Here is a 26,229-nt window from a genome sequence, read left to right as displayed (position 1 = left end):
ACTTCATTCTCCATTGTCAATTTTGTTTCTCACCAAAGAGAATATTCATGGTCTATATCCGAACAACAGAAAATATATTTTTGAAGCTGTAAAATGGTCTTTTTTTTGTGGCTGAAAATAAACTTGAATATCAGAAATGCCATTTATCTCACCTGTTTTGGTTTTGTTATATTTCAAGGTCAAAATGTTTATAATAATTACAATACAAGACCTACTGAAAGGAGCATGATAGTATGAGTCAGAGCACACACACAAACAACACACAAATCAGGATTATGATGAATGCATTTGATAGTTTTTATTAGTGAGACAATAAAATTAACTTTGTGGAGGTTTCTTTAACTGCTGCTCACACACAATCACACATATGTTAATGAGGGTGTTTTGATCATAAAAAGTGTGGAAAAATATCTATTTACACTATAAACAAAAACTTACAGTCAATTGCACATTTGGCCTTTTCATCGTGGCATAAAGATACCATCTGTCTGTGAGAGAGTATGCATAAACAGTCAACAAAACATTTTGCTTTAGCATTTTACACAGTCTCACTGCAACAACAGGTCAAGGTGTTAAAGGTGGAAAAGCGTCTGATTCTTTGCCACAGTTTACTCTCGTAGCGCCCTCTACAGATCACCGCCTCCACATGCACAGTGACTGAAAACAGGACATTCATTACAGAGAATCAGAGGTTTTATTTCCTCTGGTTGGCCACCATGAAGTAAGCCTTCTCGATCTCAATGTCGGCCGGACACGTCTGTTTGAACTCCTCTCTCTCGTAAGCGTTTTGAAGGTATCTCCACACACCTGTGAACTCTACGGGGATGTCAAAGTCGCAGTACTTCTTGGCAGCAACCTGAAATAAATGGAAAGGAGGATCAAAATTACTGATGGGTACATAAAGATCATATTTGGAAGAAGTACTTAGATCATTCACTTAAAAGTACTCATAAAAAGCAATACTGTTAATTGTATTTTACAACATTGCATCATATTTTATGCTCATTAGAGGTTTCTAAAATCCTAATCTGTGACTGAAAAAACAGTATTTCTCCTCAAAGCAGTGGAGTGAATGTATAAAGTAATATGACACTGAAATATCTTAAGAAAACTATTTAAAAAATACTAGAAACTGAAACTGTGACTGATATATTATTATATTTTACATCACTACATTGTTAATGCAGATGCATCAATGTGTATGCAGCATTTAATTGATGTAGCTGGTTGAGGTTGAGCTTGTTTTAACCACTTTACAATGTATACAGTTAGGTAGTTTAGTCCACTGGTTCCATAGTAACAAGGGACCCCAAACAAGGAGTCACAGGCCAAAACGTTGGGAAACCACTGATTCAGTCTTTAATAATGCGTTAAATTTTTCAGGGTTATCATGTTTCTTTTTAAAGGTAAAATATAAATTAAAAAATTAACATGTAAGTATGGCGGCAAAGAGTACAATATTTCCCTCTGAAATCTAGTGAAATAGAACTGTAAAGTAGAATAAAATGGAAATACTCGTGTAAATCATGTGTCAAATACCTTAAAATTGTAATTGTAATTGTAGTAATTGCCTACAGACACCTAAACAGCCACGCAACAACCACAAAACCCCCCACACTGTACCAGAGATTACCCCTAAATAAAAACACCACTGATGTCTCACCCTGATGACGTGCAGTTTGGGCAGCAGGTTGCAGTCAGCTAAGGTGAGACGGTCACCGTCCAGGAACTTCCTCTTGGAGACGGTGTTGGTTTCTGTGGAGTTGTGGTCGATTTCCTCGGGGAGGGGAGAGATCAGATAGTTGTCCAGACGCTTGAACTCCCGCAGCAGGTTTTTCATGTGAACTGGGAGTCAGAGACACAGATTTGTTATACTTTTGTAATTCTGTGTGGTGTAATCTCTCTATACATAAACTGAATGGTAAAATGCAAACACATTGTAAATATGTATCCTCAATTATTGTATTTAAGCATAATTATGGAACACGTGAGTTTTCCCAATTTTTGCTACTTTATACAGTTATCAGTACAAACATTTGAACAGCTATAGTTACCTACAAACCTCTAATTTACAATATGATAAATTTATGGAATCCAATCGATTTCACCAGATAAATCGAACCAAACAGAATACAATATCAAAAATTATCTCTAATGCTAAATGTACATAGATATTATTATGAGAAGCATTGTTTTTGCATAATGAGTATTTTTACTTTTAATCAGAGGTGGAATAGGTGTTTGTGATTTTGTAAATTACAAGTACAGTACAGTAGTATTATCAACAAAATTAAGTGCTCATTATGTAAAATGGCTTTAGAGTTTTTCGATTCTAATATTTCATAATTGAATTATTGTTATTATATGGGGTGTGGCAGTGCCGACTTAAAGAATAGCGACCCTATGGATTGTCTTGTTGAGATGAGGATGTATGGACACTTAAATAATTACACAACCAGCACCATATGGAAACATGGACAATTATAAAGCAGCAGCAACAGATGTAAGAAAATGCTAAAGTACTACATCACAGTGCACAAGTTAGAGGATCCCATTTCACTGGAATAGTACAATGTTTATTTTCCACGCGACACATAAACGATAATTGACCTAGTGAACGAGAATAAACAAACTCGCCCCGCCCTCGAACGCCACGAGCCAATCACATTTCGCGCAGCTACGCAACGCACGCGGACATCCTGCTTCATAGAAAAGTATCACAAATTTTGATTTTCCCACGATTTTATTTGAATTTAAGCAGCTACAGCGTAAAAAAGGCCAAACATGCATGTGGTAAATGTAGCACTTATAGGTATCCCGAGAGGTTATTGAATGGAGTGTATTTTATATTGTTCCCTAAACCTCAAATAAACAGAAAAGCGTCTTCTCTGGATTAAGTTGTGACATGTAACGAAGATAAACGAGGACGTCTACTTTTGTTCTAAGGTAAGTCAGCATAGTTTTAGCAAAATTTGCCTCAAAGTAACAAGTATATATTATTGCAGTGGGATTAGTGGGATTAATAATGTTTTTTTTTAACTGAATTGAGTTGAACTGCTGTGTTATAGCATTGACAAAATCTGTCCTCAGACAGACAGCGACTAAACCCTTTAAAACCTGGAAAGACGACAGTTTTCATGTGCTGCGTTCCGACGCCTTTTACAAGCCGTTTAACCCTTTAAAACCTGAATAAATTGGTTTCATTCCTTTTGAAAATATAGTGGGAAAGGCGAGAAATGGTAAGAAGTGTTCCACAAATTCCAAGAGATAAGTAAAAGGTGACAAGAAAAAAAAAAGTTTTTAATAAAAGGGCAAAAAAAAAAAAAAAAAAATAGGGAAAATATCCAGAAAACCATTGACAATAATTCTAATTATTTATTAAAAAATATGTCACAGAAAACTATCCATATTTTTTCTCAATTTTAGTACTTTTAGGTCTTTTTTTTTAAATTTTTTAAATTTTACTTTTTTGGTTAACGTTCAAGTAATTTTCTTGTATTTTTTTTCTTATTTCTTCCTACTTTTTTGGCCTTGTGTTGTTAAGTTTCTCTTTGTCTTTCACTCTTCTTTGCTAGAATTTAAGATTCAAAGGATGAAACACCTGTCAAAATAGTTATATCATCTTCTGCAGTAGTTCCTACTATCAGAACCACACGTCACTATGATGACACACAGTAGCAGCTGTTGTAAATGAAAAAACAAGTACTTCAAAACTGTGCTGCAGTTTAAGTAGTTTAAGTAGTGCTTAATTAGTTTCCACCATGGATTAGTCATATGATAACACATTAAGAATATTTTAGTGAAGCTATGTCTATTTTTCTAAGCATGATATCTCACATCCATGATGGTGAGAATAAGTGAAAACATTAGAGCTGTTGTGTGTTTAATGAATCTCAACTTACAGGCGTTATTTGGGCTGTTCTTGATGAAAGCAGAGAACTTTGCAAAAATGTCAGCGCCTACGTCAAAGGACTCTTTGTTCAGTGGGCTGAGATGAGGATACCTGCAGGGGAGAGAGGAGAACAGAGCAGCCTGGGTGTAAACTTGTGTCATGAGAATAAAACACCACCAGAATCACACTTGATTAATATTTGTGTTAAGATTAAATGCAGTAGTACCTGGGCGGGGCCAGTGTTTGCTCAAGAAACTCCTCGATTTTGATGAAGTCTGTTTTGAGGGTGCCGTTGTAGAGGAGGAAAGGAGGGTTGGTGCCGGGGGCCAGGTCTTTGAGCTCAGCTGGCTTCCTGCAGAGGAGAGAGATGGAGGTGACGAAGGGGAGTGAGGGGGAGACGTCTGACTTATAGATGCATTTACTCATTTTATTCAATCATCCAGTTATCACGCACGTCAGAACTAATAGCGCGTTACTTATCGAGGCTGTCAGAACCGAATGTGACTCTGTGGATTAATGATTTCAACACTGGCTGTTGGTTTAGTTATAAAAACACAGAGTGCTGGGAGTGGCGGTGTGAGAGGCCCACTCCGTGTGTGTGTTTTCTGAATCATTCAATTATCAGTATCCTTTCAAAGTTTCCTGATCTTATTTGCTCACCGGTAATGACCTTGAGAAATTCACACAATAAAACCACAATTAAAGAAGGTGTTTGTTTGACAGCGACACAGAGCTCTTTGTGGAGGGCTCCTCCCTCTACCCGCCGTCACACAGAGTGAGCTACACACCTACTGATAAGTGAGAAATGGTTTTAGGTTTCTCTCAATTTCTGCCTCATTTGCTTCTTAATGGCGTTCTGTGTGAAAGCCCCTGTGACCAGATGCTCAGGAAGTGTTTTTGCCAGAGGAGGGGGGGAGTGCTTACTTCCTCATGTCAACAGTGGTCACTGTAAACTTGACTCCTTTCAGCCACAAAACCATGAAAAGCCTCTGACAGAACGGGCAGTTTCCCACATTCTCCCCGTCATGTCCAGCCTAAAAAACACAGAAAAGAAAGTTTAGTTTTATGACCACATGAGCCACAAATGTTTCAGCCAGTGAAGAAATCACAATTACTCTCCTCTCGATTTTGGAAGTGAAGGCGTGTCTGGGCGGTTTCCTCCACTGAGGGAGAAGCAGGCATTGTGTTGTAGCTGAAAACAACAGACGCTAACATTTGCTTTCCTGCTTTTCAGTATCAAAGCATTTTGACATTTTGGGAGATTATTTACTTTCTTGCTGAGACTTAAATTAAAAGATCGATACAATTTTCACTGTTTATGTTAAATCCAAAATTTGCACCTCTAAAGGTCATCCCAGGTAGCCAAAATGACCTGGCCCAGCATCAGCATGCCAGAGGAAGTAATTCGGGCTGTGTCTGGCCTGGCTGAGATTTGGGATGAATGACGCTCTAGAATCAGGCCAAATAAAGTGGCCGATCCCGTCTGCGGGCACTGCCATCCACGACCTGTTATCAAAAATGATCTGGCCCAGCATCAGCCAAAAATGTGTCCAGATCCTGGTTATTGACACTGCCATCACTAAGGTAACACAAACATGTATCCACATATGTCAAACTATTCCTTAAAGTGACCAACTGTTGAATGTTTTGTTTACATATTAACATTATGTTCTGTCTGGCAACATATTGTTTTGTCTTGAAGTGTTTTTGAGCTTCACTTGACCTTATCTCATATATCAAAGGACACAGTGTCTCTGCACAGATGACACATTTTTTCACAAGTATAGCACTCAGGAAATTAGGAAATCCTGATGTATATTAACGTTTGACTATTAGACAAAAACATGAGGTGAGAAAAGAGAAAAATTACTGTTTATGTGACTTTTTGGAGTATATCTGAATGTGTGTATGACAACTCAGTTAAAGTACTTATTTTTTTTTAAACCCAATGCCTTATTATCATTTTAATACTATTATAATTTAAAATTGTTTTATTTATGCTCATTCTTTTACTCTTTTATGTTTTCTTATCTTGCTCTTATAAATTTGTAGTTTTAATTTGGAATTGTGTTGTTTTAACGTCAAATTACTCTTTAAAATGTTGTTGTTTTAACTTATTTGCACAGCTCCTTGAATCTCCCTCCGTGTGTACAATGGGCTTCATAAATTAAACTGCCTCGCCAAAGTAAAGTAAAGTGGGTGTGCCTGGTTCAGACTTGGGGCCAGACACCCTGCGAGCTCTGAGCTCCGTCTGGGTGTGAGATGATAAGGTGCTCTGTCTGTCTGTGGTCAGAGGACACTGATAAAACCAAGTGCTGTGACCGTCAGCAGGGAGACAAACACCTCAGCATCTGTAGTGCCCGGTATCTGTAGATGGCACCCATCAAAATGAGAGATGACCTCTGATTGATCACACAGCAACAAACTGTAGATCTTTGCCCTTTTATGATACTGATAAGTGGGCAGAAAATTGTGTTTTTCTCTTAAAGTTAGGATAAGACAGGTAAATTATGAGAAATCTTCATGTGTAATTGGCTTTCCTTCACATGTAACAGTTTACTTCTCCTTTCAAGTAATATGTGAAACTGAGAGGAAATCACTGACCTTAATGAACAACTCGATGCTTGGCTCCCTGTCAGAGTTTTGCCGAAGTGCCATGTTTTCCTTAAAAAAGTTTAATTGACTTTTTTTCTTTTAAAAGTCCAGTCGTAGCTTCTCCTTCAGAAATCCTGAGAGCTGTAGAGGAAGAGAGGGCTGATATCAGTTCCCTTGCTCTGGTTTTAAGTGTCTCTGCGGTCGTGGATGTCAGGAGAAAGTGTAACACCTCCTGGCTGGTTGTGTTTTGTCTGAGGGCTCCTTGGAGGCTATCGCTCTGAACATACTTCACGGTCAGAAGAGAGGGGGAGGATCCAGAGAAATGGGCGGGGTACTTACTCTTATATAGTCATAGCCAAAATCTATGAGCTTAAAATAGGTTTCTCTGCTTATTGCAATACATAGGAACTGATAACAGCCTGTGACTCAAAACACACAAATTCAGACAATTCGTTTGGGCCTCTCAAATTCCACCACTGTTAGATATATAAAGGGAATAATAGATAAGACAGTTTTCACTGGAAGGCTGGAGTAAATTCAAAGCTCTCACTTTGTAGTGAAGGAAACACAGGAGACACCTAATTCATTTTAAGGCAGATGGTCTCACATCTGGTTGATTAAATGATGTTTGAGGTGTTTGATTTGGCTATAGGAATGTGAGAAATACCTGAATGAACAGTTTAAAAAATTAATTAAAAAAAATACCCAATACTGATTTTTATGGTTTGTGTTTGGAATTTAAATCATGATTATTGGGTTTAATTTTGCTGCAATGATGAGATACAAATCTATAAAATATGTCTCTGCTTCAAGGTTATTTGGGATAAAAAATCCTCAAAATGTTCTCTTAAAATTTCATTTGAAAATAAATACAGAAGTAGAAGGTAGAATAGAGTCAGTGGTAGAAAGTAACAAAGTTTTTGTTAAAGTGCTGAGTACAATTCTGTAAGTACTGCACTTTTTGCAACTATTCTTCGCAACCTAAAAGGAAATAGTTGTAGTTTTTATTCCCTCATATAATTAGACAACTAGTTGCTTTAAATACAACACATTTAAATACATTATCTTTTCAAAACTGGAATATTTCTGAACACAAGTGGGCACAGAGGTTGAGAGCCACAGCTTTATTGTGGTATCCTGTGGAAACACACTGCTATTTTATTTAGTGTTTTTATTTGTTCCCCAGTAGACTACACTGAACTCAACTGAAGAACCAGGCTTTAAAGGTACTCTGCTGGTTCATCAGTTTAGTTTAGTGTAGTTTGTAATGAGAAAGAATCAATACAAAATCTATAAAGATACACATGAGCTTAAAAAGTTCTTTGCATGGTAGCGGTATGAGTAAATCAACTAACACCAAAGAAAAATTTAGGAACCAAGATTTCTGGTGTGTAAAATGAATCTGAACTGAGTGTTCTTCCAAATAAGATAATAATGGACAAAGTGAAAAAAGGAAAAAAGTAATTGGCTTCACCTTGACCAGCTACAACACTGAATATTAAAATGCTGCTTAAAAGTTATTATCAGTAATAATAATTCAATAACAGAACGAATAATATTAAGACATTGGAATGACTAATTCTACATAGTGATGACTTTTAACACCTTCAAGTAAATTTTACTGATAATATGTAGTTTTACTGTGATGTTGAAGCTTTCCTTGAAGTAAACAGATAGTATACATTTTACTAATTGTATATTTTCTTCCCTTTTGTACCCATAGAAAAGCTCAAGGTTTGTCGCCATTTCGAACAAAGATGGGATATTTTGGGGGTATGTCATCATGGCAAAGGGAATCCCCTCAGTGATGTGGGCCTAAAAATGAAAGCGGTGAAGGTTAATTTTGTTTGTCACTGGATTTGCATTAGATGAGGCGTGACAGTGATATTAAAAAAGAGTTACTGCTTTACAGTTAAAGACATTTGATGATTCATTGAATAGAATACTTTTTGTGGTGATTGATAATGATAAGTAAATCTGTCCTAGCAGATAAATTTGTAACAGTTAACTTTCATATCATGCCCCGCAACTCCTCAGAGACTCGAGGAGTGAGGGCTCAGTTCTGTGTTTCTTGTAATATGATATCACTTTCAGTAAATAAGGGAAGGGAAATTTTATGACAAAATCCCCAAGTTGTGGTTCAGACTTCCCCAAAGAAATGAGACCAACATCACAGGCAGGATTATGAAACACATTACAAGGAATTTAAACTAGAAGATACTCAGCTCTGTGCTTCGTGTTTTATGTGGCTCTGTGCCATCTAAAACAAACCTATCACACTGAAATTCCAAACAGATCCTGGAAATTTGATGAATAACACTCGAACATCACAGGAAATATAACGGAGGCAGAGAAAGTTGTCTTAAAGATAAATATCTTCAAAGTCAGGGAGGTTATGGCCTGAGATTTTCCAAATATTTGAGAGCTGTTCTCCCGTCCTCCTCTGAGGAGACAGTCGTAGCCTTTAACGTCCTGCTCAAACATTTGGTAAAGCACATTTTGAGTCACTATAACTTCATTAAAAAATGTTTTAAACTTAACTCAAACAGACTGAGCCATCTCTACCACTCGGTTTAGGAATGTTATGATAAAAAAGCCCATTAAACGTCTCTGTATCTTTAAACCATCTGCTTTCAGTTCGCCTCTTACAGGAAGTTGATAATGAGACATCAGGGCTCTGTGTGGTGGGATTTTTAAAGGCACACATATTTAATCGACATGTTACATGTTTCAGAACAGATTTAAGTAACTTTACATAAAGATTAAAAATCAAATAAGAGTAAAGTCAAAGTAAAGAGTAAAAAAACATGCTTTACTTTTATGGTAAAGTTAGTGAAGCTTAGCTAACAAAAGATAAAACTGATGATTGCTTTGAACTAAAAAAAAAAATCTTCTAAAAATCTTCTGATTTCTTACAGTCTGAAGCCATGATTTATGGTTGACTTTGTTGTAAAGGAGATGATAAATTTCCAATTCTTATGAAATAAACAAGGATGAATATTCACTTTAGTTAATATATATATAATGTTATTTCATTATATATTTGATAAAAGATATTACATGAGTATGATTTTTTTCACCATTTGTGAGATGTTTTCATGGAAATAATATGAGTACTGGTAATACTTCTAATTTCATGGTTACATATTTAAATATGTTGGCATCCTAACATATTTCAGATATTATGACATTAAATGATTTGTAATTCTGATATTTTTCTGTTTAACCATTACCAGTAATGGCCATCTTAACTGTCTGGTAAAGGCCTTTATTTATAAAACTATGGGGTCTGTTAAAAAAAAAAAAAAAAGGATGATGAAATGATTTTTTGTTACTATAGCCCCAAAGACATAAAAAATGTGAAGAATGTGAAGATGTTTTTTTTTTAATAATAACAAAAATGTTTCCTTTTTTCTTTGGCCGTTTATGGTAAAACAGAGACAAAAAAAGCAAAATTACAAAAAATAAAAAATACTGATAATGCTGTAATATGTTAGTATACCAACATATATCAGTTTGTGACCATGGAGTTGTTAGTATTAGCAGTACTGATTTTATTTCAACTCATTTTTACCATTACAGTACAGTACAGTACTGACTTCATCAAATATTAAATGGACTAACATTAAATAGATAGATCAAAGAAGGCCAACTCAACTGTTTGGTAAAACATGGCTTTAGACAGTAAAAATTCATACTTAGTATTTTGTTTTTCACCATATTTATAATTGATAACATTAAATGTTTCATATAACAGCAATGAATGATCAGAAGTTCATTTATATCTCAGCAAATGGTCCATCTCTTTAGCTTAGCTTCACTATTTTACTGTTACCTGACCCTTAGTAGACTTTTATTTTTCGTATAAAGTGACATGTAACATAAAGTGTGTTCAGCCAGACCTCTGAAAGTATAACATGTCTTCGAAACCTGCTCACATGGAGCGCTCATGTCTGCAGTCTCCCGTAAAGGCAGACTGTTTAAAGACACAGCGACATCTAGTGGATTTTTTTTAGCAGAACAAACCTAAACCGAAATGGTACAGATGGCTCAATGAGGTTGAGCTCAATTCAACGCAATTTTTATCACAATATAGTGACTTGAAATGTGCTCAACCAAACAACTGAGCAGGATGTTTAGACAACAATTAGTCTCTTTATTGACACTTCCTGTGGGAGGTGAGTGGAATTTCACTGAGTATAAAATGGGAGTGCCACTTTCACTTACGCACATTATTAAAAGGTTGCCTCCTCCTTTCAAATGATCAGCCATCATTATAACTGCGCTGCCATGGAGGGAGTGTTTACTAGAGCTTGTGTGATAAATGACTGGAGTGCAGGTCACATATTCATTTAGATTCACCATCACAAGTGGCTGCAATCACTGATAAAGTCCCCGTCAGCACTGGTGAATGACTTCACATTTATTGTGTGTCAGTGTTTGGTTGGTATGACAACAGCCATCACACGCAGGGTTGAGAAAGAGAGGAAGGTTAAAATCACAGCTTTCATAGTAAACTGAAACTAACTGATTCTGGCTAAGCAGTGTGGATGCTCAACAGGAGACGTTTCCTGAGTATTTCTGGAAAAAACTGGCAGTAGTAACTCGCCAGTGACCTTTTTCTTCCTCTTCCACAGACAAAGCGATAGGAAGGCCCGATGTCATGGAGAGAGATACACATATCTCTGCTGGACACACACAGCAGCTGGAAGTGAGTCCTGGAAACAAGTGCCTTATCTCCATAAACAGGACCCTCACTGTTGACAACCCCCTTCAAGAGTGAGTCTTGATTTCGCCATTATAAACACACACACACGCAGGGTCAAGACTTTATAGTGCAAACAAAATATTAACACGCCAGTAAGCAACTGCAGGTCTGTGATGATATAATGTGGCTGTTTTATCATTTTTACACAGAAAAAGCAGTGTTTTAGACAAATACGTTCATCAGGCATTACTTAAATAGTTTAACATTATGGAAAGAGGAAAAGATTAACACTTGACTCTGTGACTCAAGTATGAAGTTGTAGCTGGGAGGTGATTAGTCTACCTCAGCACAAAAGCTGTGACTCAGTTCAGGGGTCATATCCTGTGAAGACAGTATTTGACGACCAAATACATCACAGCGGCGTGACAAGGCTGTCCCATTTTGAAGGGTCCTTCAAATGTGGCTGAGGATCTATAGCTGGATCCTTCATGGCTCAACCTATCCCTAGATTCACCGTGTGTTTTTTTTTGTTTTTTTTAATGAATATATTGTCCCCAAATATAACAGCGGCAGACAATTATACTTTTAAATGTAGGTATCAGGTTTCAACTTAGTTGACTAGCTAACAATACAAATGTTAATAAACCATTGAATTATGAGTTACCAGCAGAGGGAAATAGTTGGTCTGGTGTTCTGCAACCTTTAAAAAATGGTGTGAAATGGATTTTTAAAAATCAATTATTCACTCATTGTACTTTGTACACAAAAAAAATCTAAATTGTGCTGCAAGTATTCATGAGTGACGGCCGAGTGCAGTTTTTTCCTGGAGGCTAAATCTCTCTAAACTCTGCTCACCATCTGGATATGTACATTATAGCTGATTTACCGCCTAAAAAAAATAGCACAGCATATTAATTAGGGAAACTTTGAGGTATCAGTCGGCATATTTGGGTTAAAAGCTGGGTTAGGGTTTACTGTGACCCTTGTCCCCCTATGCTTCGAGTCTTTATGCTAAGCTAAATTAATCAAAATGAAAGTGGCATTAATCCTCTAATCTAAAAATCTGAAATAAAGCAAATGAGCGTGTTTACAATTTCACTCGATTTGCATTGCTGGACAGCAGATGGGTCCTCAGTCAGTCTAAATAAATATGAAACAACATTGTCCTAAAACTAAAGCCACAATTTGCAACAACCAGCCAAAAAACATCACAGGGTTTTTGCTGCATTTTGCTCTGTAAAGGTGTTGTTATTTCATATTTTGAGTTTAATGTCAGTCCAAAGTCTACAACCCAAATATTGCCTTTTTAATAAACTTAGTTCTGACAGTGTGACAGAGGGAGTTTGCCACATTAAATCGCATTACTAAATTTTCCTTTGAACCTGTCTATCAGGTCACTATACAAATTAACCCTTTGAAATCTGAGCAAATTGTCCTGAATTCTTTCAGAATCATAACAAGACATGGCCCAAAACTTGGTAAAAAATTAGTTAAAAAGTTACAAGATAATTACCTAAAAATAAATATAAACAAAGCCAAGAAACAAATGACCTTGAAAAAGTGCTAAAAATAAAAAAATATCTTTTTATTTTATATATTATATCATATTCTTTTTGTAATATAATTTTAAATAAAAAACAATTATTGTTATTATTATAAATAGAGTTTTCTGGACATTTATTCTTAATTTTTGGACTATTTTCTAATAATCCTCCCCTGTTTTATAAAACAAAATTTTAGGTAAAAACTTTTGCAATTTTTTGCCAAATTGTTCATTGCATTTTTTCCCCTATGGACCAATTTGCTCAGCTTTCAAAGGTCCATTTGTGTTGTACGAGGCGTCTGAACACAGCACAAGAAAACTGATGTCAGTCCAGGTTTCAAAGGGTTAAATGTACATGCATCTACACTGAGCCACATAGGGCTTTAACATAAACTGCAGTCAACTGTGATTTTTTTTCATTGCTAAAGGGAGCGGGGGCTGTTTCTTGTAACACAAAGGCATCATTGACCTACTGACCGCTCTCTCCCAGGCAGTCAATAGCACAACAAGTTATCAGAACTAAACCCAGAGATCTGACGTGCAGGATCTGCACGATGACAGTGCCATGGAGTTACTGCTTGTTCTCATTTCTTCTTTTGGCTCTGAAGTTTCGCACCGCACAACCGGCTCCTGATTTCTCTCGTAAGTGATGTGTTTTTGACGTCAGTTATTGCTTGTTCAGGAGAAAGTAAAAATGCTGACAGTTTATATTTAAACTGTGAGCATTTTGCAAAGGAAGTTCCTTGGAAACATTAAAAAAATGTTATCCTCTCTGAACAGCTGGTGCAGTTCATGCTCAAAGACGAGTCAGGGTGCAGAGGCTGCTGAACTCCAAAGATTAGGAGGACCAGATACTCCCAAGGCATTAAATAAACTACAGTTGATTTGTTTGGTTGTTGTGACTCCTGGCAATAAAATAGGATCTGTGACGTTATGTTAACTATGATTTGTTTAGACAAAGCCAAAGGTAGCTTTTGTGTCAGACAAATCTATTGTGAGTGCGGCAGTGTATCTTTCTCCATCTGACCTCAGCAGAGATTTCCATTTTTTTGTGTGGCCACGGGCTCCGGGGGGCCTAATAATAGTTCATTGTGAGTGAGTGCCTGGTACTGCCTCTCATTTGCTCCCTGAAGCTTCACACTGACTCACACACACACACACACAAAACAGAGGAGTCGAGGAAACACACATGGGAGGGGAGACTTCACTTTAGTGTCTGTGCTCTGTTGTCTTGTGTGTTTGTATGCGTGGTCATAGTCCAAATATTGTGTTGGAGAGCTACACCCTGTGACTGGAGCACCACCCAGACGACAACCAGGGCCGAGCTGCACGACTAAAAAAAGCATCTAAAAGAGTCACACTATTGACAAAGGGCTCTTAAATTATGTATCTTTGAGTCATGAGACCTGAGTCACCAGTCATTTTGAAATTAGTGATTTACATTGTAATTGATGAAGCAAATCTAAAACTGTTGTTTTTCTAACTGAAAAGAGTCAAAGGAGTGATATATATGTATTTGCGTATGATGAAGGTGACACATAAAAGGAGCAGTTTGTAGGATTTATTTGCATGTAGTGGTAAAAAATTGCAGATTGCCGCCAGCTGAAACTCCTCCTTTGCGTCACATGTGAACTCCTTCAGTGTTCATTGCTCAGGAGATTGTTACCAGGAGCCAGATTATCCTTTCTCTCTCCAAAACAAATAGACCTGGTGATTCAAACTGGTGAAACACTGAATAAAGGAGTTTTATGTTACTAATCAGTGTTTTTCCAAGGCTGTCCAGCATGTCGGACACAGGCCGATAGCTACGCCCAACTGAACATCCAGACGTTCTGGAGGTTTTTACCCGGAGCCAAATTTTCTTAAAAGATCTTTTCCTCTCCAAAACAAACAGTCCTGTTAAATTAAACTAGTAGAAACACTTTTAAAAACCGTTTTACATTGAAAAATCTGTGTTTTGCAGACGTTCCCATCGTGGTGGGGCTGCTAACTATGGTGGTTGATGAGGAAATGGTACTATCTAGAGCCAGCAGACTCTAGATGAGGACCTACAGCTCATTCTAAGAGTGCGTTCGTTATCCAATCTTACACTCTACACTAAAATAAAAGTGCTGTTGTTGAAAGAAACAAAGTGTTTTATTTTTACGTGAATTAACAAATGGTTAATTTAATCGTGCTCTGCTGCTCCGTCTCCCCAGACAGAGTATCCAGTGTACGCTCTGGTGCTCCGCGAGGAGGTGTTCAGACAACCGAACGGTATATTTCAACAGCGCTCCGAATTTAAAAACAGCACAGTCCAGTTTATTTGTAGTGACTATTTCCAGACACACAAGAATTCGTATTTTCAGATGATAATACACAAAATAAAATGCACTTATTATATTATGTTCAATTTATGGCAATAAATCACTCTAAATCCTACGCACTGGACCTTTAAACCACTGTGTTAGACGTTAGCCTTTAATTTCATATTTGTTTGACCTGTAAATGCTAACTGACTTAAATGGGATCTTATGTTCCCTTTAGTTTATCTTCACACCATCCTGAAGAACCACACGGCTCATGCTTGTGAAGGAGAAATGCTCGTCATCGAGTGTCCCTCCAGGACGTCTGTGGCTGTCCTCTCTGCTTTCTACGGACGTCGTGTTCCTAATCAGCATTTATGTCCCTCTGCAAACCCAAACACGACTGCGGAGGAGGATTACGAATGCACTTCTCCAGTTGCAGTCGAGGTATATACGTAAAGCCGCAGTGAGATGAATGTGAAATAATTTCAAGCCTCAGTAATTGCTTGATTACTGTCCACATGTTTCCCTGTCCTTTGCAGAAAGTCCTATCAGAGTGTCAGGATCGGCGGTCCTGTCACATCCCCGTCTACAGTCCGGTGTTTGGGCAGGACCCCTGTCCTCTCACCAGCAAGTATCTTCTAGTCTCCTACAAGTGCAGACCAGGTATGTCGCTGCCGTCCTGTATTTATCTTTTGGACAGTCCTGTGACAGGAACATTAGTGGTAAGGGTGCCAACATTTTGCCCCTCGGCTTTCGAACAACCTGTCTGAGGATTTACAGTTCGCCGAATCAGTGACTTCCTTTAACTCACTTTTTAAAAGTTATCTTTTCAGACTTACTTTTATAGGATGTCCTCTTTTTATTTATTTTTTAAAATTTTGTCATGTTATTGCTTTTGTGTTCTATTTACCTGTATAAATTCACAATGACATTTTGTGTCTTGCAATTTGAATTTTTTTGTCCTTGTTTAAACTCCATCCTAACTCTACCTTAGATTTGTCTGGCATACATTTTGGTAGGCTTAGCTCGCTGTTGCTATAGCACCCTCTGAGTATCCTGTTTCAGCATGTAAACTGTTTTTAAAGGTGCTACGTATAATGCTGTCATTTTCATTGTTATTATATTGTTATTATTTCAATCAGCTTTGTTGCTAAATTCGTAAAATAACTTAAGTTGTGTGTTTTGCATGTTTAAGCCTTCACTGCAAACAGCATGTCATATAAATGTCCCATTTGCCAAAAGATCTCATTGTCAAGCATCAAAGTTTGGTCATTACCTTGGAAATAGTAGTTTGACAAAAACAATCCAAACTCAAGGTCAGTCTGGGCTTTCATCCATATCACAAAGTCTTAATCAGCAGATTGCGTTTCCATAGATGGTGATCTGTTTTTATCTGCTGGCATGCAGGCTCAGAGGCTGTTATGAATTTCTCCAGAGAAAACAAAAAAACTTTTGGGGACTTTTTGACTTATGAACTGAACATGACAATAGATTTATCTTCATGAAGACAAAGAAAACTTCATCCGCTAATAAGTTTGATTTTGTTTAAAGCTCTAGAGAAAAAGATAAAATAAGACAAATAAGATAATGTGTTGGGATAATGTTTTTGTGAACCATTATTGCCATGGTTTTGTTGAAAGACTCTTTTCTTCCATTTCAATACAAGACAAACAACAACTTGACTTGAAACTTGTTGATCAATAACAGTAAACATCATCTCATTTTGACTTGACGTTATTCATTTTATTGTCTATTCACTGAGTATTCACATAGAATGAAACCAAATGCTGTTTCTCACCAGCTCCTTATCGTGCAATTGTGTGACAGTTCTGTGCAATTAAAAATGCAGTAATAAATATCCTAAAAACAACTACTAACAAACAAAATCAAATCCCTGAGCTAAAAACCAAACAGATATTTCAGACACACTATTGAGCAGCCGAGCCAACAAACATATAAAACACACAGCAACACGAAAGTAAGCTGCAAGGAGAGGAGTTACGATCTTTTACAACAGTACCATGAAATCTGTCTTTCACAGTCACGAGCCTAAACATGCAAACACATCAGTACAATGTGTTCCTTCAACTTTCTAGATGTTTGTCCAAAACACTCCTGTCTGTATGTGCATGTTATCTGTTTTTCAGAGCACCACCGCACGAGGCTGGTGTGTGAAAATGAGCGTCTGAGGCTGATTTGTAAAAACGAGACTGTCCTGGCAATCTACTCGGCCACATTTGGACACCTGCTGCACGGCAGTCCTTACTGTCCTCAGGAACCTGGATCACACAGTGACATGGGTCTGAAACAGGGCGCTGAAGTGTCATCTAGTGGCACAACAATGGAACAAATATCACTTATTAGTATACATTAGAGCTGACTTGAAACCAGGGCCTATTAATACAAAAATAAAACATTTCTTATAATGATTGCATCACAGTTATTTGTTTTTTTAAACAGTATTTTATTAAGTTTTTAGAACAGACAGAAAATGTTAAAGATACATGACAGCAATAGCTGGTGTAAGCACATCACATATACCATACTGGATAAAATAATAATAATTAAACAACAAAAAAAAGAAACACAAACACAGATCACAGTTATTAATTTTACAAAACGTTATTTATTCCAGAGTGTTTGTCACCCTCGGCTCTGAGGAAGGTGTCCCGCAGGTGCCATGGCAGAGCGAACTGCTCAGTGCTGGCCGATACTTTAACCTTTGGGGACCCGTGCTTCCCCGGCACCAGGAAACACCTGCGGGTGTCCTTCACTTGTGGTGAGTGACAAACTGAATGTTATTGCCTGTGACTGTCATGGTTTGCTGCACCATGTTAAAAAAAAAAAACCTCTTCATTTTCTCCTTCAGTGCCTCGGTATCTTCTGGAAGATGTGGGTCGAGGGTCGACGGATCCTTTCATGATCTCAGACTACACACACGGTAAGAGTGAGACTGAAAGATTAGCAGGTTTAGTTTCATGCAGCAGAGTTTGACTGGCGTCTGAGATCAGACCCCTCTCACCTGCAGGTGGATGGTACACTGGCCCCACCTACAGGCCTCAAAACGTGCTCTTAACCAACTCTCTGGAGATCATTGACAAAATATTGGGTATGTGCACTGATGCCTGTGGAGCTCAGGCGAGGGTTGCATGTACTTTTTTAAAGTAAATGTTGCAGATCATATTTAAAGGGCCATACCGGTGTTTTAGCATTTAGTTCTGTCTTGACAAAGACACAGTGGAAGAACTGGCTTCTCAAATGTCTGAGAAGATGCTGCCCGTTGAGGCCTATTTGTGTTGCTTTTACCTCTTTCTGCACAAACTGAGAGTCTAAAAAATATCTGCCCACTTCTCTGGATTAAACTGCTCCGCTCTAGTTCTCTGTGCAGTTATTATGAATACTTTGCATTACTGCTGACCATTTCCCCAAAGCATGCCATATTGTTTTATATCAATGTGTATTTTGTTCTTAATTTCAGTCAGACATTGGTTACTTTTCTTGGTTAAATAATCAAGGACTGGTAATACAATTCAAAGCTTGGATTGCCTTTTTTTTCAATTTCCTTCTGGATGCTGCGATCCTGTGCTGGTGAGAAAATTAGAGTTGGGAAACAAGAACCAGTTTCAGCTGAGAAAACGTTTCCAATCTGTTGGAACCATATGCCTCCGAGCCTATCAATTCTTTTTATTGATGCTGGCATGATTTTCCCACATTTGTACATTGTAAAACAGTCATGTCAAACTCACCAGTCTACGCTGCTGGAAACACACAAGAAGAAGGAGTCATGGCGGAGAGGAAGAAGCTTGTTACGTCTGTAAAATTTCATTTAAAGTAAGGGTGGAAACACTTGCAAACCTTTTTTTCAAACAGAAAATGTATCACAAATCAGTGAGTGAATCTATAAAGATCCAGACTGATAAGCAAAGTCGGTAATGACACTGGTATCAATAAAATCTTATTGATTCCCATCCCTCGAGAAAACTCAAAACATCTATGTCCATTAAGATAAATAACAAGCAATATGGAAACATATTCCTCTTGCAAGTTAATGTAAAATGTACGAATGTTTGCAATAATATTGACTATGATCCAGACCCAACTTTAAAATCTTGCATATTTGTTTATTTGCACACAATCGCACTGTCCAAGAGGAGTTTTCAGTGCAATCTGTACCTTTAACGGCATTTTAAGGACAGTAAAGACAACTTAATGTTGCCATTCATCAGTTGCCTGTGTTTAAACCTCTGCAAGTTGATTTTTATAGAGCACTGAAAGGAACTTGAGTATTGGCTGCTTGGGAAGTTGAAGTCAGCAGTGTTACAATTTGTACTAGATTGGTTGACACGTGTAAAAACACCAGTATTGTCTTTTAAGGAATAGTTTTGTGAACAAGGTCAGGATGTTTAACAAGATAGTTAACAGTGAATTTGCTGTTTTATGCTAGCACATTTTGAATTGAGTTTGATCATGTCATGCCTGAATCTCTTGCAGATCTCCCGGAGCGAGTGGCTCTGTATTTTGTCTCTGGAATCTGTGCCGGTCTGGTTTTCCTGCTCTGTCTGTTTGGTATTCGCTCCACATTGGTGAAGGATGTTAAAGAGCTCGTTTCAGAACTGAAGGATGAGCTGAAAGATTCTCGCAGACGGCGAAAAGAGCTCATGGAGGACCTCTTTGATGATGACATCTCAGACACGTCATCTTTCCGTCGCCTCACACAATCCTACCGTACAACAGAAATCCTCGGTCCATCCACTCTGACAGTAGAGATGGTCGATCGTGGAGTGGAACAGACGAGGGATCTGCCCAACGGAGACATGTGGCCACATCGGGACTCCAGCCCATATGCCATTCATAAGATTAAAACCTACAACAACTGAGAGAAGTTATTTAAGAAGAATGATTGCTAGAGCGTCTTAAGTTGTGGACTGAAATGACACGCAGACATTTATTTTAGTTTTAAAACATGATGCTTCTTTATCTATATATTGTCATTAATGAATAAATGACTCAAAACAATAATGAGTGAAACATAAAGTTTTTATGAGCTAAATCATTAACATCAGACAATTTGCTCTGTAAATTAATTTTAAATGCAAAAGTATTATAGAAAATAAAATAAAAATCAGCATCAACTACTTTTGTGCCCACAATTGTTCTGGTTTGAGGATGTCATGTAAAAATGTTGAGACCAGTATATACTGTACATTACAAATCAAGTCATGTTAAATAATAAAGACTGTTTTACTGGGGTGAGAACTGTAGTCTGTTTACATTAATGTTTTTGATTAATGTTTCAAAAAAGTGCCTGAAAAGTATGGAAATGCTTTAAATTATGTTATATGTGCACTTGTCACTAAGTACAATTACTCAAGATAATATTTGAGATACTTGTACTTTATTAGAACATGTTAATCTAATGCATCTTTTTACTTGTGCTCCACTACATTTTGCAGGGAAATGTTGTACTTTTTACTTTACATTTTTTGACAGCTTTAGTTAGGCTACCAGTTACCTCACAAATAAATATTTTTGCATACAAAACATGCAAATGCACAAGTGCAACTAAAACAACTAATAGATCAATTGACATAAAAAAATAATTGGAGACTATTTTCGATAATTATTTTAATTTTTCATGCAAAAACATTTTATGGCTCCAGTTCCTGCTTTACCTTTAATATATTTAAATAATATATTTATTGTACATTAGTAAGAAAAATACAACAACTCAAAACAACGTTTGATGACTGGTTGCAAATATTTAAAGAACCCAATATGTAAAAACTTATTCTTCCCATTTTACCTGATGTCCTAAAGTGCCTGACTTCACCCTAATTATGAGCTTTCCACATGATGTGGCAGATTTTCTGTCATATTTGAGGTTGCATTCAGTCTCTTGTCCACACTCCGAGGCAGCAGGCGGCGGTATGAGCCTCATCCTTGTTAACCGCAGCTGGAAATCAGGATGATGAAGCCTCGAGGAGGGAGAGGGAGGAGGGAGTCCACCTCAAAAACTCTCACTGGAGCCTCCAAACTAGCTGTCTCAATTCAGACACTACCCACCAGTTATGTAGTCTGCCCAACCTGTCCCGCAAACCGAAGAGAAGCCGGATATTTCACTGACTTACATCAGCTAACCAGGATACTTTGACTTCACGGCTCTGTTGAACATTTGCGCCCCGCAGCAACAACAACAACCGCTGGCTAACAAGCTAACCGCGGTTAGCATTAGCTTCCAGCCGCCGCACAGCTGTCATCCCGGAAGGCCGCCGCCGCCGCCGCCTCGCCGGGTGGGGATTTAACTTTCTCTCTCCGTCTCTGGACAACACAAAGTCGCTAGCAAATGATAAATAGCCATTTATCATATATCGGTAAGAATGGAGTCCTCTTTGGGGATATGCGGCGAGGAGTGCTTGGCAATATCCTTTTTGAATTAAGTTACAACCTTTATTTGTGTTTTTTTTTTATCTCCTCCCAGTTTGTTTTAGCTCGGTGGCTAACGTTAGCTATAACGACAGATTAGCTATTCGGATAAGTTGACAATTATTAGATAAAATATACTTAACTGTGTTTTGGTTGCTAGCTGGTTACCTTGTGTGAGTTTATTCAGCTGGTTGTTTTCTAGCTACAGTTGAACTGTAGTTCAGTTCACTACTAACCACACAAATAAAACCAGTCTCATCTTACTAATTACCTTGTTTACGAGCAGAATAACGTTAGCCGTGATTTATTTTAACTTAAAATGCTGCTACTAACCAGCTTGACCACTCTCTTTGTTTTTTGTGCCTTATGACTTGACAAATTTGTCACATTAATTTGCCTCCTAATGCTCACCAAGCATGGCTGCTTCTAACAGATCACCACCACTGAGTACTTTGAATCTAGCCACACGCCTACTAAGGGACTGTTCATTATTTATGAGAGAGGAGGGGTGGTGCTCTGAGGGGGAGGCATGCCAAATAATTTTTCACCTACTGGGGAGGAATTCGTGTTTTTTATTTTAGCTTAGAGGAGGGGCATGTGACTTAAATTGGCTTTATTTTATATTTATTTTTGCCAAAAACTGTTAAAACAGAAATTATTGGAGGATTTTTAAGAGACATAAGGACATTAGGACTCATCCATGAAACACGAGCAGAACGACTTTGTGTGTACACTGTTGGCAGAAGGAAATTTACCTGTAGTTTGGCATTCAACGTATTTGTAGCTCTGATCCTAATTTAGGCACTAACAAAATCTACACAAGCTTCTGCCTTCTTGTAGTGTTTGTGTTTTAGAAGAATGCACATAAATATTGCTTGTCATCATTAGAAATTACAACTTTTAATCTTATTGTGCTCTGTTATGTTCACAATGTGCAGATACTGTTGAAACATGTACGTTTAACATGACAAAAGTTTAGAAATATAACACATTCAGAGAAATTAGTTGGCAATTAGCAAATTTAGTGAAGAATTAATCAGCGATTGCTGTCAGAATGTATAACGATTTAACACTTAATATAATGCATACGTCACCTTTAGTGTTCTATATTGGCTAAAAAGAATTAGCTACATCCCAAACCGAAATAAAACCTGTGTGAGATGAAGCCTAAACCCGGCAACGTCCGAGATCATCACACGACCTTTAACACTGAGCCTGCGTGCTACTATGTGAGATGAACAGAATGCTTCCATCCGAAAAAAAACATAACTAAATCTGATAATAAAATTATTATATCTCCTCAAAATCACTTTATTCTACAAATAAAATTTGTTTACAATGAACTACACTCGTTAACCAGCATTCACAACAAGAGTAAAAAAATAAGTTTTTTTTTTTCAACTTCAGGATTTCGTCTGCAACTCTTAAACATGAACGAATACATTTTTAACATCTAAAAATTAATTTATGCAGAAAGGAGGGTCATGCATTTTCCTCAAGTCACTCAGGGAGGCTCAAGATAAAATAGTTGTAGCTTCGGGGAGGGTGAAAAATGAGAAACTAAACTGAACTCACACCCCAGCCACCCCCCTCCTCTGATAAATAAAGAACAGTCTCTAACTATCAATCATAAAATGACAGTCCCTTTTTGCCTGATTAATCAAAATAACAACTCAGTGCTTTTGATGTCCAAGCACATTTCTCATCCTCAGTCAAAATAATTCCTTGATTGTGATGCTCACACTGTGAGAGGTCAGGAGCTGAGGGCTGGCCAGAAGGAGCCCAGACTACTGTCACTAATTGAGCGCAGTGGAGAGTTTATGTAAGTATCAGATAACCTGATGGCTGAAAATCCTTGCATTTTTACTGATGGTGAGATGTCAGAGGCTTTAAAGCGGCTCTGAACACCTCGAGATATTAGATGTTAATCTGCGGCATTTGCTTCCTTAAGCTTTTGCTTTATTCTGATGAAAGCCCAGTTTTTGGCAGCTTTTTCTGTGTTTGAAGGTAGATACTTGCAGTTTGTTTTATGGGCAGGATTTGTAATCTGGGAACTGTTATAAATTTAATGCTTTCTGCAGTAGGCGTGCACTGAATAGGTGTGTTGCTTTTCAGGCCAAACATGGCTTTTAATGTGAAAATTAATTAAAATCAAGGTGGTAAAAATTAAAAATTTGTTGTATCAAAAAGGTTTGCACCATGATATTGGCAATATTATTTAGATTGTACAGTTTGATTATTGTGTTTGACGGTTGGTTGTCCTATTTTGTCAAATGAGTTGATTTTAGACGTTGGAGGCAGTTTGTGCAGCTAACTCAAACGTGTCAGGTGTACTTCTAGTAAAAACAAACAAATATTTTGCATTTGCATGAGGTTTTTCTGTTGCTAGACAGAAGACCTGAGGGATCAAATAAACAAATAATCCTGGTCAAACACAGAAGCTGAGGTCCTGCAACAAATGTTGCATGTCATAGTCACAAACTGGTCTGGGTAATATATCAGTATTATATCTATCATGAGACCGCATATCATCTCAAATTTTGGATATCGTATTATCATATTTTCTGCCTTTAAAGGCTGCATTACAGTTTAGTGATATACTTTTCTAAACTTACCAGACTTTGTCAATTACCCACTCAGTCATTATAACTACATTACTTGTGACTATTTATCAAAAATCTTATCGTGTTAATAATTTCTGAAAGCACTCATAGTCAACCCTAAAAAAGTCTCACAATATAAAATATAAAAAATACACTGATTTTTAATTTTCTCCATATTGCTCAACCCTAGAATTGCTGTATTTCCAGCTGAAATAATTTTGTTGCTTCATGGATCAATAAGTCTTCTCTGACCTCTTCAGAGGTCAAAAAGTCATCTACAGGGCATCTTTCAGTGTTACATTAACAGGATTTTCACTGGTGTCTTGGTAGCTTCAGTATTTATTTTGTGAAAGGGAATGTTGTAGGTGACAGCAGTGGGTGTGTCTAACCATCAGTGTTGTTTGTGATTGTAGCAGGTTGTGACGTTTGGCGTTCGCTTGAGAGAGAAAGCATTTACCAAGCAGCAGTCAGCTCACTAAGCATTATCCAGTATTCCTCCACTTAGTCCTGGAGTGTAATGAGACTCACATGGGCACCCGAGCTCCGTCCTCAGCTAACTGTGTTAAAACCGCAGACACTTAACTCCACTCCAGACAAGGAAACATGGTGGATACTAGTCATAGAAACCAGATGCTGTCAGTGTTTTAGATGCTGTCAGTGTTTTAGATGCTGTCAGTGTTTTAGATGCTGTCAGTGTTTTAGATGCTGTCAGTGTTTTAGTTGGTGCTGCACAGATATTTCAACACCTCAGTGTAAACCTATGAAGGTGATATCTGTTGACAGTTTTGTCATTATGGTATGTGCTCTTGTTATCGCAGTGTGAACAAAATGACAGAACAAGCAGCAATGCAAATTGTTTTTCAGTGTTCAGATCCAGTTGAAACTGTCTAAAGTGTTTATGGTCATCTTTGAAGCTTTCTTTTAGTGTTTTAATTAAATATCTTGTTATGGTTTTGCTTTTTTTGTTATTATTTTAGTGTGTTTGTCACAGTCACACTTTGGCAGATTTTACGGCTGATGCATTAATGCCAATTTGCAGTTATATTACAGGTGTAAAAACAAATATTTTAAAGTTATTTTAAGGTGAAATGAGGCATCTTACAGATGTGGAAAGAGTGCAGATAAAATAAACTTTAAACTAAAGTCTCTCAAGAATAAACATTGAGTTGAAGCAACATGTCTGACAGTCTGCAACATGTATATTAAATTCAGAGCTCCTGTTTTGTAAGTTGTTTCTGTTATTTCGTCCACGCCCGTAAGAAGGTCCCTTGTTGATTTTAATGTAGGTTACGACATCAGAGGGGCCCTTGCTGACTCTTAAGAACTGCGTGTCTTTCAGTTGAGCGAGGCTGAATCATTTTCCTCTCTTCAACAGTAATCAGACTTATTGTGAAGTGGACAGGAAATGTGGGCTGTGCCCAGCGTGCTGCTTTGACCCTCGCTGTTAGTCAGCCATTGTTAGAGAGTGAAATATGACCTTGCCCACATTAACCCTCATCAGATTTGAAGCCGCTTCTGCTGCTCAAAGCTTTAGCTCTGTTGAACGTATGCCAGGCTGCTACACTGGCCTTTTGTCAACAAAGCTTGACTAAAGCAGAACGCTTGTTACTTTATTGTTTGCTTATTCAACTAAAGCAACTGGACTGTGCATTAAACCAAAAGAGACTTTTTGCATGTGTGCATGTGCATTTCAGATTTTTTTTTAAATCTTAAATTCACATTTAATTACTTGATTATTTCAATCTAATCCTAATACATTTACCCATGATGCATCACAAATGTTGCGTGCATGCAACACAGTTTTAATTGCAAGAAAATGGCTTTAATGAGAAACTGCTGCAGCCCATCTGTATATGCTTTGTGTTTGAGATGATTTTATTGATAATCTTAAATGATTTTAACACATTACAGAGCTGATGTTAAGTGTGCTGTTTTCATCCAGATTGGGTGTTTTGGCCACCCCTGACGCTGTTGTGTCTCGTCCAGTGGCTCAGCTGAATATACCCATCAATGGTAAATTTGAAATTGTGCGAGGTATGTGCCTTTTGTTTTCAATATTAATTTGACAGTATTAACTGTTTTGGGTATGAAAGAGTAATCACATATTTTGGATGTTTTAAAGGTCCAGTTTATAGGATTTGGGGGATAAAAAGGCAGAAATGGAATATAATAAGTGT

The 26,229-nt window shown here is 37.4% G+C and overlaps 3 protein-coding genes across 5 annotated transcripts in view; 2 read left to right on the top strand and 1 right to left on the bottom strand.

The window, feature by feature from the left end:
* Nucleotides 1-273: 273 nt before the first annotated feature.
* Nucleotides 274-6,745, bottom strand: clic2 (chloride intracellular channel 2). The gene is made up of 6 exons (XM_042493027.1): nt 6,497-6,745; nt 4,817-4,926; nt 4,119-4,244; nt 3,903-4,003; nt 1,664-1,845; nt 274-856 (listed from the first exon to the last, which is right to left on the bottom strand). The coding sequence occupies exons 1-6, from the start codon at nt 6,548-6,550 to the stop codon at nt 695-697; spliced, it is 735 nt and encodes a 244-aa protein (XP_042348961.1). The 5' UTR covers nt 6,551-6,745; the 3' UTR covers nt 274-694.
* Nucleotides 1,852-20,279, top strand: si:ch73-335m24.2 (protein eva-1 homolog C). Of its 3 annotated transcripts, XM_042493026.1 has the most exons (9): nt 1,852-2,946; nt 11,125-11,266; nt 15,265-15,470; nt 15,566-15,689; nt 17,174-17,326; nt 17,662-17,805; nt 17,896-17,967; nt 18,055-18,135; nt 19,518-20,279. In XM_042493026.1, exons 3-9 carry the CDS (start codon nt 15,318-15,320, stop codon nt 19,901-19,903), a joined length of 1,113 nt encoding a protein of 370 aa, XP_042348960.1. In that variant the 5' UTR covers nt 1,852-2,946; nt 11,125-11,266; nt 15,265-15,317; the 3' UTR covers nt 19,904-20,279. The 3 variants fall into 3 exon arrangements, with proteins under 3 accessions (XP_042348960.1, XP_042348958.1, XP_042348959.1); XM_042493024.1 differs by lacking the exons at nt 1,852-2,946; nt 11,125-11,266 and adding an exon at nt 13,240-13,380; XM_042493025.1 differs by lacking the exons at nt 1,852-2,946; nt 11,125-11,266; nt 18,055-18,135 and adding an exon at nt 13,240-13,380.
* Nucleotides 20,280-21,015: 736 nt separating this feature from the next.
* Nucleotides 21,016-26,229, top strand: part of ocrl (OCRL inositol polyphosphate-5-phosphatase) — a 28,689-nt gene continuing 23,475 nt past the window's right edge. Inside the window, exons 1-3 of the mRNA XM_042492798.1 lie at nt 21,016-21,445; nt 23,192-23,271; nt 25,995-26,086. Of these exons, the coding sequence (XP_042348732.1) occupies nt 21,404-21,445; nt 23,192-23,271; nt 25,995-26,086 (214 nt within the window). The 5' untranslated portion in view covers nt 21,016-21,403. The remainder of the gene's footprint in view (nt 21,446-23,191; nt 23,272-25,994; nt 26,087-26,229) is intronic.

The sequence above is a fragment of the Plectropomus leopardus genome, chromosome 9 (genome assembly GCF_008729295.1).
Source record: "Plectropomus leopardus isolate mb chromosome 9, YSFRI_Pleo_2.0, whole genome shotgun sequence".
Classification (NCBI taxonomy): Eukaryota; Metazoa; Chordata; class Actinopteri; order Perciformes; family Serranidae; genus Plectropomus; species Plectropomus leopardus.
Note: the sequence above shows the minus strand (reverse complement) of the source record. Positions and strands in the feature narration are given on the sequence as shown.

Bases quoted from the DNA above. Each gene is read 5' to 3' on its own strand.
- clic2 (XM_042493027.1), bottom strand. From the start codon at position 6,550: ATGGCACTTCGGCAAAACTCTGACAGGGAGCCAAGCATCGAGTTGTTC. The intron at 4,245-4,816 runs GTAAGCACTCCC...TCTCCTCTGCAG, and splicing joins ACCACTGTTGACATGAGGAA to GAAGCCAGCTGAGCTCAAAG. The intron at 857-1,663 runs GTGAGACATCAG...CATTTATTTCAG, and splicing joins CCAAACTGCACGTCATCAGG to GTTGCTGCCAAGAAGTACTG.
- si:ch73-335m24.2 (XM_042493024.1), top strand. From the start codon at position 13,293: ATGACAGTGCCATGGAGTTACTGCTTGTTCTCATTTCTTCTTTTGGCT. The intron at 13,381-15,264 runs GTAAGTGATGTG...TGTTCCCTTTAG, and splicing joins ACCGGCTCCTGATTTCTCTC to TTTATCTTCACACCATCCTG. The intron at 17,968-18,054 runs GTAAGAGTGAGA...TCTCACCTGCAG, and splicing joins GATCTCAGACTACACACACG to GTGGATGGTACACTGGCCCC.